This window comes from Portunus trituberculatus, chromosome 45 (genome assembly GCF_017591435.1).
Source record: "Portunus trituberculatus isolate SZX2019 chromosome 45, ASM1759143v1, whole genome shotgun sequence".
Taxonomy (NCBI): Eukaryota; Metazoa; Arthropoda; class Malacostraca; order Decapoda; family Portunidae; genus Portunus; species Portunus trituberculatus.
The window spans coordinates 11,013,723-11,026,222 of NC_059299.1; the positions used below are offsets into that span (position 1 = coordinate 11,013,723).

Consider the following 12,500-nt stretch of genomic DNA (forward strand, 5'->3'; position numbering starts at 1 on the left):
ACGTCAGAGTAATGTTCCTGAAACATGTCATAAGTCGATTTTGTACGTAACTCGAGTTTCCGTACATTTTAAAGCATATTATGGAGTTTTCAACCAATCATTGTTTATGGTCATTCAGGTAAGTTATATTGTTATATTATTTATAACTACGTAAGAATATGAAACACAAGTTTGTTTTTGTTGTTGATTAGGGCCACGAACACGAAGGACTGCAGGTTGCCGAGAGGGATGGACGCCTGAGGCCACCAGGAGGGTGGGCAGGTTGAATGTTGTGACGCCCAGGGGGGACACCTGGGAGCGTAGTGCAGTGCGGTTGGAGTACAAGCGTGGGCAGCGGGGCAGGAAATGCAATAGGAAAGGGCAATAGGGATCAGCAGACAGGCGCAGACGGTGCAAGTCAGCTGTGAGTGTTGTGTGGCCCAGGCGAAGGCTCCAGAGTTGTTATTGTGATGGGTGTGCGAACCCTCAAGGTCGTCAACCTCCCTGTTGTCATGGTAACGGGCTTCCCATTTTCTTCCCTCCCTCACACACAGCTGCTGCCTCCCTTCTCATGTCTTTTAACCCTTAACTTCCGGCGGTTGTATATAAACGTTTGCGTCAGAACGTCCGAAGTGACGGGATTCGTCCCAGTAATCAAGATTTTTCCCGGCGTAATTTTAAGTCTCTCGCGCGCTCTCTTGAGGCGGATGGTGAGTAGAAGTATCTGGCATCTTTTACCACACAAGTGTTTCCACAAGAGCTCCTAATTTTAGAGGTAACTGAACTGTTTTCCCGTTTTATGGGCGACACTTGGCAACGGTGACGCTGGGTAGAAAGGTCAGTGATAACAGCGAAGGATCGGGTCAGATTGTAAATCACCATGGAGCAAGGCAGTAGCAGTGGTTCTGAGCTAGAAGAAAGTGACAGTGAATATATAGAAGTCAGTGATAATATGTCCTAGTCCTTCCTCCCCTGTCTCTCTCTCACACACACACTCTCTCTCTCTCTCTCTCTCTCTCTCTCTGATACACACACACAGAGAGAGAGAGAGAGAGAGAGAGAGAGGACAGAGAGAGAGAGAGAGAGAGAGAGAGCGTCGCTCTCCGGGCTGTTTCCTCTTGACTGGTCACACCGTGCTCGGAGGAGGAAACTTTGATAAGGCAATAACTAGACTCTCAGACGTCATATCGAGCTGGAAAGTACATCATTGTATTCAGAATAACACAGAGAAAATAATTATCAGTATTCAAACTGTGTTCTGACAATTTTTAGGTGTACCATTTTTCCCCGTCATTAGACAGGAAAAAATATTTTAATCCCCGGAAGTTAAGGGTTAATTATGTCCTCTTTTTCTTGTAGCATAATGGTTTTCCTTTTCTTAGCATCACTGCTGTCACTAAGAAGTTTTTTCTTTGGTGCCATTGAGCAAGATACTAAGAACTTGAGTCAGTAAACGCAGAAGTAGGATAACACTCTTGCCAGGGGCGATGGTGTGGTGGAACTGAGGCAGGGTGTTATTGTATTCAAGCGTGAGGCGGGCAGTGTGGCGGGCAACCACCAACAATAACAATAAATCCCGCACTTTACGATTTATAAATTTTCAGTTTTTTTTAATCTTAAATTGCCTTATAGTGGACTGACATAACTGAGTTTGACGTAACTCGAAACCGACGTAACCCGGGACTTTACTGTATACAATAAGGTCCCGAGTTACGTCAGAGTTACGTTCCTGAAACATGACGTAAGTCGATTTTGTACGTAACTCGAGTTTTTGTACTTTCAAAGCATATTATCGAGTTTTCAACCAATTATTTTTTATGGTTATTCAGGTAAGTAAAAGGTTATATTGTTATATTGGTATATTATTTACAACTATGTAGGAATATATTGATTAGGGCCGTGAACGCGAAGGACTGCAGGTTGCAGAGAGGGGTGGGCGCCTGAGGCCGCCAGGAGGGTGGGCAGGTCGAATGTTGTGAGTCTTGTGACACCCAGAGCGGACAGCAGGGAGCTTTGTGGAGTGCGGTGGGAGTAGAAGCGTTATATAAGTAAAAGGTTATATTGTTATATTATTTACAAGTATGTAGGACTATGAAACACAAGCTTGTTTTTGTTGTTGATTAGGGCCGCGAACGCGAAGGACTGCATGTTGCCAGAGGGGTGGACATCTGAGGCTGCCAGGAGGGTAGGCAGGTAGAATGTTGTGACGCCCGGGGCGGACAGCTGGGAGCGTAGTGCAGTGCGGTGGGAGTAGAAGCGTGGGCAGCGGAGCAGGAAATGCAATAGGGATCAGCAGACAGGCGCAGACGGTGCAAGTGAGCTGTGAGTATCGTGTGGCCCAGGCGAAGGCTCCGGAGTTGTTATTGTTGTGATGGTGGGTGCGCAGCCTCTCAAGGTCGTCTACCTCCCCGTTGTCATGGTAACAGGCTTTCCATTTTCGTTTTCTCTCCCTCACACACATCTGCTGCCTCACTTGCTCACTCATTCTGCCAAAAAATATTGTAACCTAACATTAACATACACAAGCAACTTGTAGTTTTTTTTATTATTATATGAGAATGTTTGACTTCACATAAAATTTATTTCTGTTTCATCATCTGACTTAAGAAAGCTGAAAGCCAAGTTAATGGAACATACCTGTTTCTGAGGTGATGTTGAAGTAAGAAGTTCTTCATCAGGGGGAGTCTGGGGATGAACATCGGCTTGAGGTTGATGCTCTGGATGGAGTTAACAGTCGGGATGGAGTTGAAGATGTGGATGGAGTTGAGGCTGGAGATGAGGTTGAGGAATGAGAAGCTTGCTTGAAGAAATGAAGAATTGATGACTGTTTAGCAGCATATCTCTTCTCATCATAGATTTCTCTGTAGCAAGTCACTGCATCTTCCATTGCCCTGTGAACTCTGGCAAAGCATTCTGCATTTGGGTCTTGCTCTTCAAAGAACACCATTGCTTTTTCCAGGGCTTGAAAAGCGCTTGCCATGTTTTTATTGTAAACTGCCGTAACACTACGTCGTCATTTTCATCAGCCTCTGTTTGTTTCCCCAGCTCCATCAGATCTTCGGCGTTTAATTCTGAGTCGTGAGAATCGAGGACCTCATTTATGTCACTCTCCTCTATGTCCAGACTTAACTCATTCCCAAGCTTTACACAGTTGCTCTTGGTCTCCTCTACACTATCACTATCAAAGCCTTTAAAGTTATTCACTAGGCTAGGACACACGCTTTTCCACACACCATTCATGTTTGACTGTGTAACCTCAGCCCAACTTTCTCCAATGTTTTTCACGGCACTGTAAATGTTAAAACCTTTCCAGAACTCTTTCAGGCTTTTATCACCTTTTTCTGTTGCACGGATGGCCTGTTTGAAGGTTCTTCTCAGGTAATAGGCCTTGAAGGATCTGATCACCCCTTGATCCATTGGCTGAATCAATGACGTTGTGTTTGGTGGCATAAATACAACTTTAACATTTGGGTTGAGTTCACGAGGCTTGCAGAATGACCAGGAGCATTGTCAAGAATCAGCAGTGCTTTAAACGGCAGATTCTTCTGTGCACAGTAGCGCTCAACGTCAGGCACAAAACAACTGGAGAACCACTCAATGAACATTGCCCTGTCACCCAAGCCTTGGCGTTACTTTTCCAATAAACTGGGAGACTAGCTTTAAGAATACCCTTCATAGCTCTAGGATTTTCTGAGTGGTAAATTAGCAGCAGTTTCAGTTTAAAATCGCCGCACAGTTACCCCTAAGAGCAGTGTGAGTCGTTCCTTAGAGGCTTTGTGTCCTGGCATGCTTTTCTCCTCCTTTGCAATGTATGTCCTGCTGGGCATGCGCTTCCAGTTCAGTCCCGTCTCATCCACATTGAATATTAGCTGTGGAATGTAGCCCTCTTCTTTGATAATTTTTTCTAAGGTTTCAATGAACACTTTTGCTGCTCCGTCATCAGCACTGGCAGCTTCTCCACATATTTTTCTGTTTGTTAGATTTCCTCTAACTTTGAAACGTGTAAACCAGCCCTTGGAAGCCACAAACGTTTCAATTGTTTCTCCATCCTGGTTACTTTCTTTTTTCAAGGCCTCATAGGGTGTGCGGGCTTTTTCACAAATTATTTGCTCACTCAGCGGCATGCTCTTCTGATTATTGTCCTCAATCCACAGCAAAAGCAGTCTTTCCATCTCTGTCAACACACCTGTTCTTTGCTTCGTTATCACTGTAGAGTTCATGGGAGTATAACCCTTCACATTAGCCAAAATACGGTCCTTGTCCTTGAGAATGGTAGCAACAGTCGTCCGACTCATCCCTAACGCATGGCCGATCGCTGATGCTTTTTCTCCCTTCTCATGTCTTTTAATTATGTCCACTTTTTCTTGTAGGGTAATGGTTTCCCTGTTCTTAGCATTACTGCTATCACTCAGGAGTTTTCTTTTTGGTGTCATTGAGGAAGATACTAAGATAGTCAGCAAACGCAGATGTAGGAACACTCTTGCCAGGGGCGACGGTGTGGTGGAACTGAGGTACGTAGAGTTATTGTATTCAAGCATGAGGTGTGGCGGATAACCACTAGTGATGCCTGGCGGCCCAAAATAACAATAAACCCTGCGCTTTACGATTTATAAATTTTCAATTTTTTAAATCTTAAATTGCCTTATAGTGGACTGACGTAAGTGCGAGTTTGACGTAACTCGAGACCGACGTAACCGGGACCTTACTGTATATATATATATATATATATATATATATATATATATATATATATATATATATATATATATATATATATAAACATTTAGGTAGTTTAATTTAAGTCATTATAATGTACACTAATGTATGTATGTACGAAACTTTATAATGTTGATGATCTTAACTTTATGAAGGGAGGGAGAGTGAAACGGGAAATACACTAACTGGCAACCTGTGGAATGCAAACAAAGTATGCATCATGGTACCGCATACAAAACTTATGTACCACATTTCCACAAGGCTTTCCATTTTATCCATTGTAGAGTCACGAGTTCAGGTGGTTCTTTTAGCTTTCAAGGAAGATGTGGTCTCACCAGCCTTCTTAATAGTCTGCTGACTTGGAAATAGTAGACAGTAGATGGAGTCAAGATGGTGGCAAGCAATGTTATTAGTTTTCTGGCCTCTCTCTTGTCTGTGAATAATACCCAGCTTCACTTCGAGAGTAAGACCCCCCAGATGGGAACCGTTTGTGTGCCCCTGTGAACTGGCGAGCTAGGCTAGAGGGGCTTAGGCCCCTGCTAGTAAGGTCGCCAGTGAGGGGCCAGACTAAATGGTTCCTACATAGGCTGCCAGTGGACCAGCGGAGCCACCCGCTGGAGGGATCGACCAATAGGGGTGGGCCGTCCTGTGCTGGATGGTTGGGTGTCCAGGCTGGGATGCTTTGGGAGGGGGGTCTCAGCTCTATCGTGGACAATCTTTCGCATCATGTGGGGCCTTTTTTTAAAACAACTGGTCCGCATGGGGACAAGGTACCCCGTCCACGGCAGCCAGCGCTCCCTCCCATTGTAGTCCCAGTAGGTGGTTTCCCTTGCCCCTGGAGCCAATTTCTTGTGTAACTGTTTTTTATGGGAAAACACAAAAAACATTCAGGTTCTCGTGAGGTGGCTGACCTAGCCCACGAGACGTCATCTTCAGGTCTGAGTAAGGAGGATTCCCCTCCACAAGGACCTCCCACAGCAGTCTCCTGTTCTGGAAGTTCTTCTGAGGGATGCATTTCTGCTGCATATGACTCCCTTGTGATGGTAAATGTTAATCCATCATTTTTCTATCATGCCTTGCACTCACTTCTCAAGGCGTATGGTATGGTTGTTCGCATTCGACTGGTTTATGATAAGGACTTTCCTTCTAACCGCTGCTATGTGACGTTAACGTCATGTGATGAAGCCCATTTAGCTTATGAACATGTAGCATCTCTGCCCCTCGCCGGCCATGGCTTTAAAACTGAATTTCTCCAGTCACATAATATTTCAGACTGAGACTTGGATTACATCCCAAATGTTTTTGAAAGCTACTTAGACAATTCAGTTCCAGAAGTCCGCCAGATCCCGCCTCCACATTGGTTTGTGGCGTACTACAGAAATGGGCGCGGAAATTTCATCCATGCCTCCCAGTACCTGTCCAAAGAGATCGCCACGATTCCTGAGGGAAACCTCAAGAAATATGGTAAGGGGGTGCTAGTGCGAGCGAAAGATATCACGCAGGCAAGGATATTGCAACATCTACCATGTCCTTCTGACAGCATGTTTGAGTCTATTAAGGCACATCCCACCTTTAATTACATTAAAGGTTGTGTGTATAGTCAGGATCTCTAAGAATTTCCTGAGGAGGAAATACTGGCTATGTGTCCTAATTCAGTCCAGAAGGTGACTAAGATGAGGAACTCCTTCAACATGGTCCTTCTCACCTTTTTTGGGTACACCCTCCCTGACCGTGTTAATGTCGGGCCTATTAATCTTAGGGTGAGGTGTTTTGTTTCTCGCCCTCTTCAGTGTTTCTCATGCTATGGGTACGGTCACGGCAAAAGCTCATGTAAGGAAGCTTCTCGATGTGGTAATTGCTTTGCACTAGACTCACATTCTGAGGAGCATTGCAATGCTGCTGCTTATTGCTTTCATTGCCGTGATGCTCACCAGGTACGCTCCAGGCAATTCCCAAGGTATCGCCTGGAGCAGGACACTTTACAGCTTGCTAATAGTCAGTTCATCAGTCTAGGTAGCGCCCGCCGCGAACTCCTGTACCGCCAGAAGGACGGTACTGGTGCGACATCCTATGCTTCCTTGGCCGCTTGCTCTTCAGCTGAGTCTGTCGGTCCGAAGACAACTCCTCCTGCTACCTCTCACTCTGTTGGGGCGGGTGGACCTGTTCATTTGGCCAATAAGTTTGCCCTTTTGTCCGATGACTCAGTTGAGTCATCTCTAAGAAGTGACGAGAATAATACGGACTTGACCAAAGTCACCCATATAGTAGATGTCCATTTGCCACCTTATCTCCTAAGCCTTTGAAGGACCTGACCAAACGGCACCGCGGCTCTGCGGAGTTGATTGATTTAGCTCAGCCTAAACAATCTAAGGTTTCTACCGGTGCACGTGACCGTGAGTCCTCCAAGGACCGCTCTGCAATGGTAGCTCCAGATGTTTCTGTCCAGCCTTCTGTGACGCCCTCCGTCTCAGATCGAGCCTCTTGTGATGAGGACGGTCTTAGCATGGAGACGTCCGATGATATTGTCACAGCCGTCCCTCGTGGACCCACTGTATCGGAAAGTGCAGTCATGCCTGATCCTCGTCCTCCGAGGACCGGTAGAAGTGATGATGGTTCGCATCACCCACCGATAGGCTGAAAGGCTGCGGTCCAACGACCCGGCACATCTCAACTCCCGGTGTCTTCTCGTCGTTTGATTATTTCTAGTCAGGTCAGTCACGGGCAGCCTCAAAAGGCTCGTCCGTCCACTGCACACAAACAGTCCATCTTCAAGCTTCTACAGTGGAACTGTAGAGGACTTCGCGCCTCGTAGGGGGAACTCCGAGCTTTACTGTCGGAGTTCTCTCCAGCCTGTGTAGCTCTGCAAGAGACTATGCTTGGTGATAGTACTTATTCTAGTCCTCCTGGCTAACGTGCCTTTTTTAGCACTCCTTTCCTTGACCAGGGCCACCATGGTGGCACAGCTATCCTAGTCCGTCAAGACATACCTATTGTCCCCTAGCAACTCAACTCTCCCCTTCAGGTGGTTGCTGTTAAGGTTTTTATGGGACGATCCTACACTATTTGCAGTTTATATCTCCCTCCTCAGGTTCCTGTCTCCAGGGGTGAGCTTGACGGCCTGGTGCGTCAGCTGACTCCGCCTTTCCTTTTATTGGAAGATTTTAACCCCTTCAGTCCGTGGACGTATATATACGTCATGGTGGCTACGCGCGCCAGTCTGGTGACGTATATATATGTCCAGAAGCCTTACCTCCAGTCCAGGGACGTATTATTACGTCTTGTGGGCCATAAGCGTTTTAGATGAGTGTACCCAAGAAAACCAGCAGTCATTCGTTCTCTTAGATATGTATATTATTTAAGAAAATGAATATATGTAACTATTATATCGCACACAAAAATAAGTTTTCGCATGAAGGTTTATTTTCTCTCTGTTTCATCAGCTTTACCAGCCACAGCCACCAGCTTACAGACGGAGAGAGAGAGAGAGAGAGAGAGAGAGAGAGAGAGAGAGAGAGAGAGAGAGAGAGAGAGAGAGAGAGAGAGAGAGAGAGAGAGAGAGAGAGAGAATCATATTTGTCACCCCCATCCTCCACCATCTGGTGATAATTCCTCTATCTATCTATCTCTCTCTCTCTCTCTCTCACTCTCATAGTGTTTCCATTCGTAGTTTTTTGCAGGTTTGTGTGTATTTATTTACCTAATTGTAACATACGGGAAAAGAGCTATGCTCGTGTTGTCCCGTCTCCATATCTATTAATGTCCAGCTTTTTCTTAAAATCATGAATATTCCTTGCGTTGACCACTTCCACGTCTAAACTATTCCATGCTTCCACCCTTCTATGAGGGAAGCTATATTTTTTCACATCTCTCCTATAAGTGGCCATTTTTAGTTTTTTCCCATGCCCTCTCGACATTCTTTCATTCCACATACACAGATCTTCCCTATCCATTTTTTCCATGCCAATCATCACTCTGTATATTGCTATCAGGTCTCCCCTTTCTCTTCTGTTTTCCAGGGTCGGAAGTTGCATTCTTTTCAGTCTGTCTTCATAAGTCAAATCTCTTAAGTCAGGCACCATTTTCGTTGCAGCCCTCTGTACTTTCTCTAGTTTCCTTATGTGTTTCTTTAAGTTCGAGCCCACTGTATTGTTGCATATTCAAGCCTCGGTCTTATCATTGCAGTAATTATTTTCTTCATCATTTCTTCATCTAAATATACGAACGCCACTCTTATGTTCCTCAATAAGTTCAATACTTCTCCAATTATTTTGTTTATATGTCTCTCTGGCGATAGGTCATTGGTAATTGTCACCCCAAGGTCTTTTTCTTCATGACTGGTTTTATGTCTTCATTTCCTATCTTGTACATACTCCTGATTCTTCTTTCACTCTTGCCAAACTCTATTTTCTTGCATTTTGTCGTGTTGAACTCCATTTGCCATGTACAGCTCCATTTCCATATTCTGTCCAAGTCTTCCTGGAGTAGTTCGCAATCTTTGTCACATCTCACTTTTCTTAACAATTTTGCATCGTCTGCAAATAGGCTCACATAACTGGACACCCCATCCACCATGTCATTTATGTAGACCGCGAACATTACTGGTGCCAACACTGATCCCTGTGGAACTCCACTCTCCACCAATCCCCATTCTGATGGTCTGTCCTTAATTATTGTTCTCATTTCTCTTCCTACCAAAAGTCTTCCATCCATTTTAGTAAACTGCCATGCACTCCTCCTACCATTTCAAGTTTCCAGATCAGTCTCCGGTGTGGTACCTTATCAAAGGCCTTTTTTAAATCCAGATATATTCCATCAGCCCAACCATCTCTTTCCTGTATTACATCTATCACCCTCGAATAGTAACATATCAGGTTTGTCGTGCATGAACGCCCTTTTCTAAAACCAAATTGACACTCACAAAGTATGTCATTTTTCTCCAAGAAGTCTGTCCATCTATTCTTCACCACCCTCTCACACATCTTAGCTACCACACTTGTAAGTGACACTGGTCTATAGTTCAATGGGTCTCTCTTGTTACCTGATTTATAGATTGGGACAATGTTAGCTCTTTTCCAGTCTTGGGGCACTACACCTTCCCTTAATGAGGCATCAATTACTTCACAAACTTTTTCTGCCAGTTGCTCCTGCATTCTCTTAAAATCCATCCTGATACCCCATCAGGTCCCACAGCTTTTCTCACTTCTAAACTCCCCATCATATTCTTGATCTCCTCCACAGTTACTTGAAACTCCTTCATAATCCCTTTCTGTTCCATTACCAGTGGTTTGTCAAAAGCAGTCTCCTTTGTGAATACCTTCCGAAAGCATCCATTCATAGCCTCTGCCATTTCCTGGGATCTTCACTGCATACTCCATTTACTTCTAAACTTTCAATACTTTCTCTATTTTTGATGTTGTTGTTCACATGTCTGTAAAAAGCCTTGGTTGGTCTTTACATTTATCAATTATATCCTTTTCTTGTTTCTTTCTTTCTTCTCTTCTAATCAACACATATTCATTTCTTGCTCTTTTGTAACTTTCCCACTGCTTAATCCGTCTTTTCCTTCTCCACCTCTTCCATGCATCCTCTTTTCTTGTTCTAGCCTTTTCACATCTATCGTTAAACCAGTCCTGCTTTCCAACTTCTCTATGTTGTCTTATTGGTACAAATTTTTCTCACCTTCTTTGTATATTTTTATAAATTCCTTCCACTTTTCATTTGCTCCTTAGCACTCTTGAATTTCATCCAATTTGTCTCTTGAAAGAATTTCTTTAGGTTTCCAAAATCTGTCTTGGCATAATTCCATCTTCCCACTTTATATTCTTCATTTCTTCTAGATTTCTCTTCATCTATCACCTTGAACTCCAAAACTGCATGATCACTCTTTGCTAAAGGGCACTCCACCCTCATCTCCTCAATGACCATTGGCTCTGTACTAAAGACCAAGTCCAGTCTTGACGATGCTCCCTCTCCTCCAAACCTAGTATCTTCTTTGACCCACTGAGTTAACACATTTTCCATTGCCAGTGTCAATAGTGTATTTCCCCATGTTGTCTCTGATCCTTCCATTGACCAGTCCTCCCAACACACCTCTTTACAATTAAAATCTCCCATCATTATAGTTCGTTCACAGCCACCCAACATTTCTTCCAGACATGTTCCTGTATCACTTATCATTTCTTCATATTCCTGTACTGACCATGCATTTGTCTTAGGTGGTACGTACACCACTATGTAGTGCCTCTTTTTCCTTCATTAGTTTCTGCTCTGATCTTTAGCACTTCTGCCTTTCCCATACCTTCTTTCACTTGATCCACCTTTATATCTTTTTAACCAGCAACATCACTCCTCCTCCCATCTTACCTACTCTATTTCTTTTCCAAACATTATATTTCCTTCTCCAACCATCATCAGGTCTTCTCCTCTCTCAGTTTTGTTTCAGTAAGACCCACAATATCTGGGTTCTTGTCCCTCAAGTAATCGTTGAGTTCTAAAATCCCGATATCACTCCATTTATGTTGGAATACATTACATTTCGCTCATATGTAAGTTTCTTTAGTCCTTTCTTGCTGTACTTTTCTGGGTTATGAACCACTTCCTCAGTCTCATATCCAAGATTCTCCAGAAAAACTCTTTCTTCTCCTCTTCTGTCCTCTCTTCATTTTTTTCAAAGCCTCCTTTCTCAACTCATTTAACATTTCTCTTTCCTTTTCACCGAGATCTCTTCTCAACCAAATCTTCCTTGTTGTTTCCTGCTGGGCTAGCCTCCATGACTTCTCCACCAATTCATCTACATCCTTTTGTGACTTAAGTTTGATTCTTATTGGCCTCATACCTTCTCTTGTGAACTTTCCAATTCTATGGAAGTCCTCTATTTCTTGTACTAGGTCTTTTCCTCCTCCTGCACCACATTAATGATATTATTTATCACCTTTTTATGTTTTCTCTCTCTCCATTTTACTCGGTGTCTTATCCTCCTCCACACCAAATATCACCACACATCTCTTTTTGTCTACAGTTTCCCTCACCAATGTCTCATTTGACTTAATAACCTTCACCACTTTCTCAGCAATCTTCTCTTCTATGATCTGTTGATCTATAATTTCAGCAAGGCCCAAAGTTTTCTCCCAGACTCTTTGATTTCCTTTTCCAGACTTGCAACTTTGTAATTTACCTCCTTTCTTTCCACTTCCTGACTTTTTTTCCATTCAGCCTGCTTCTCCATCACTTTTCCTAGAGATTCTCCACATTTTTCGCAATTCACTTTAATTAGCTTAACTTCCTCTTTCAGTGCTTCATTTTCCTTCTTCATATCGGCACAGTCTTTCTTTACATTGTCATAACTCGTTTCCAGGCCCCCATACTTTTCAAACAGTTTTTCAATTTTACCTTCCAACTCCAGAATTTTCTTCACATAAGCGCTCTTCTCCATTATTCCTTGAAATCCTGTGAAGTCTGATTCATCTTTCGAGTTCACGGCCGCCATGTTGCTCAGATGTAAACAAACCAGCTGATGGCTCAAACGCAGGCTACAGTTTATATTTACCTTCCTGGACATTATTTTGCTAATCAACAGTTAACATGACTATATGGAGACGGGACAAACATTACCAGCTCCTTTCCCACCTTGGTTACTCTTAGGCAATGGTAACTGTAGAATTAGAGATGATTGCTCTGGAGCTCAGCGACCACCTCCGCCATCGACGATGTCCCGTGTGTGTGTGTGTGTGTGTGTGTGTGTGTGTGTGTGTGTGTGCGTGTGTGTGAGAAACACAAATCCACTGTATAATGTTTTGTACGTATTG

General features: G+C 43.7%; 2 protein-coding genes across 7 annotated transcripts in view; both read right to left on the bottom strand.

Moving 5' to 3' along the window:
• LOC123519221 (signaling mucin HKR1-like) overlaps window positions 1-12,500 on the bottom strand; it is a 153,986-nt gene that overhangs the window by 17,271 nt on the left and 124,215 nt on the right. The window lies entirely within an intron of this gene.
• Window positions 2,234-3,456, bottom strand: LOC123519222 (tigger transposable element-derived protein 1-like). The gene is made up of 2 exons (XM_045280345.1): window positions 2,617-3,456; window positions 2,234-2,465 (listed from the first exon to the last, which is right to left on the bottom strand). The coding sequence occupies exon 1, from the start codon at window positions 3,427-3,429 to the stop codon at window positions 2,851-2,853; it is 579 nt and encodes a 192-aa protein (XP_045136280.1). The 5' UTR covers window positions 3,430-3,456; the 3' UTR covers window positions 2,234-2,465; window positions 2,617-2,850.

Coding starts and splice junctions, on each gene's coding strand:
- LOC123519222 (XM_045280345.1), bottom strand. CDS start 3,429: ATGCCACCAAACACAACGTCATTGATTCAGCCAATGGATCAAGGGGTG.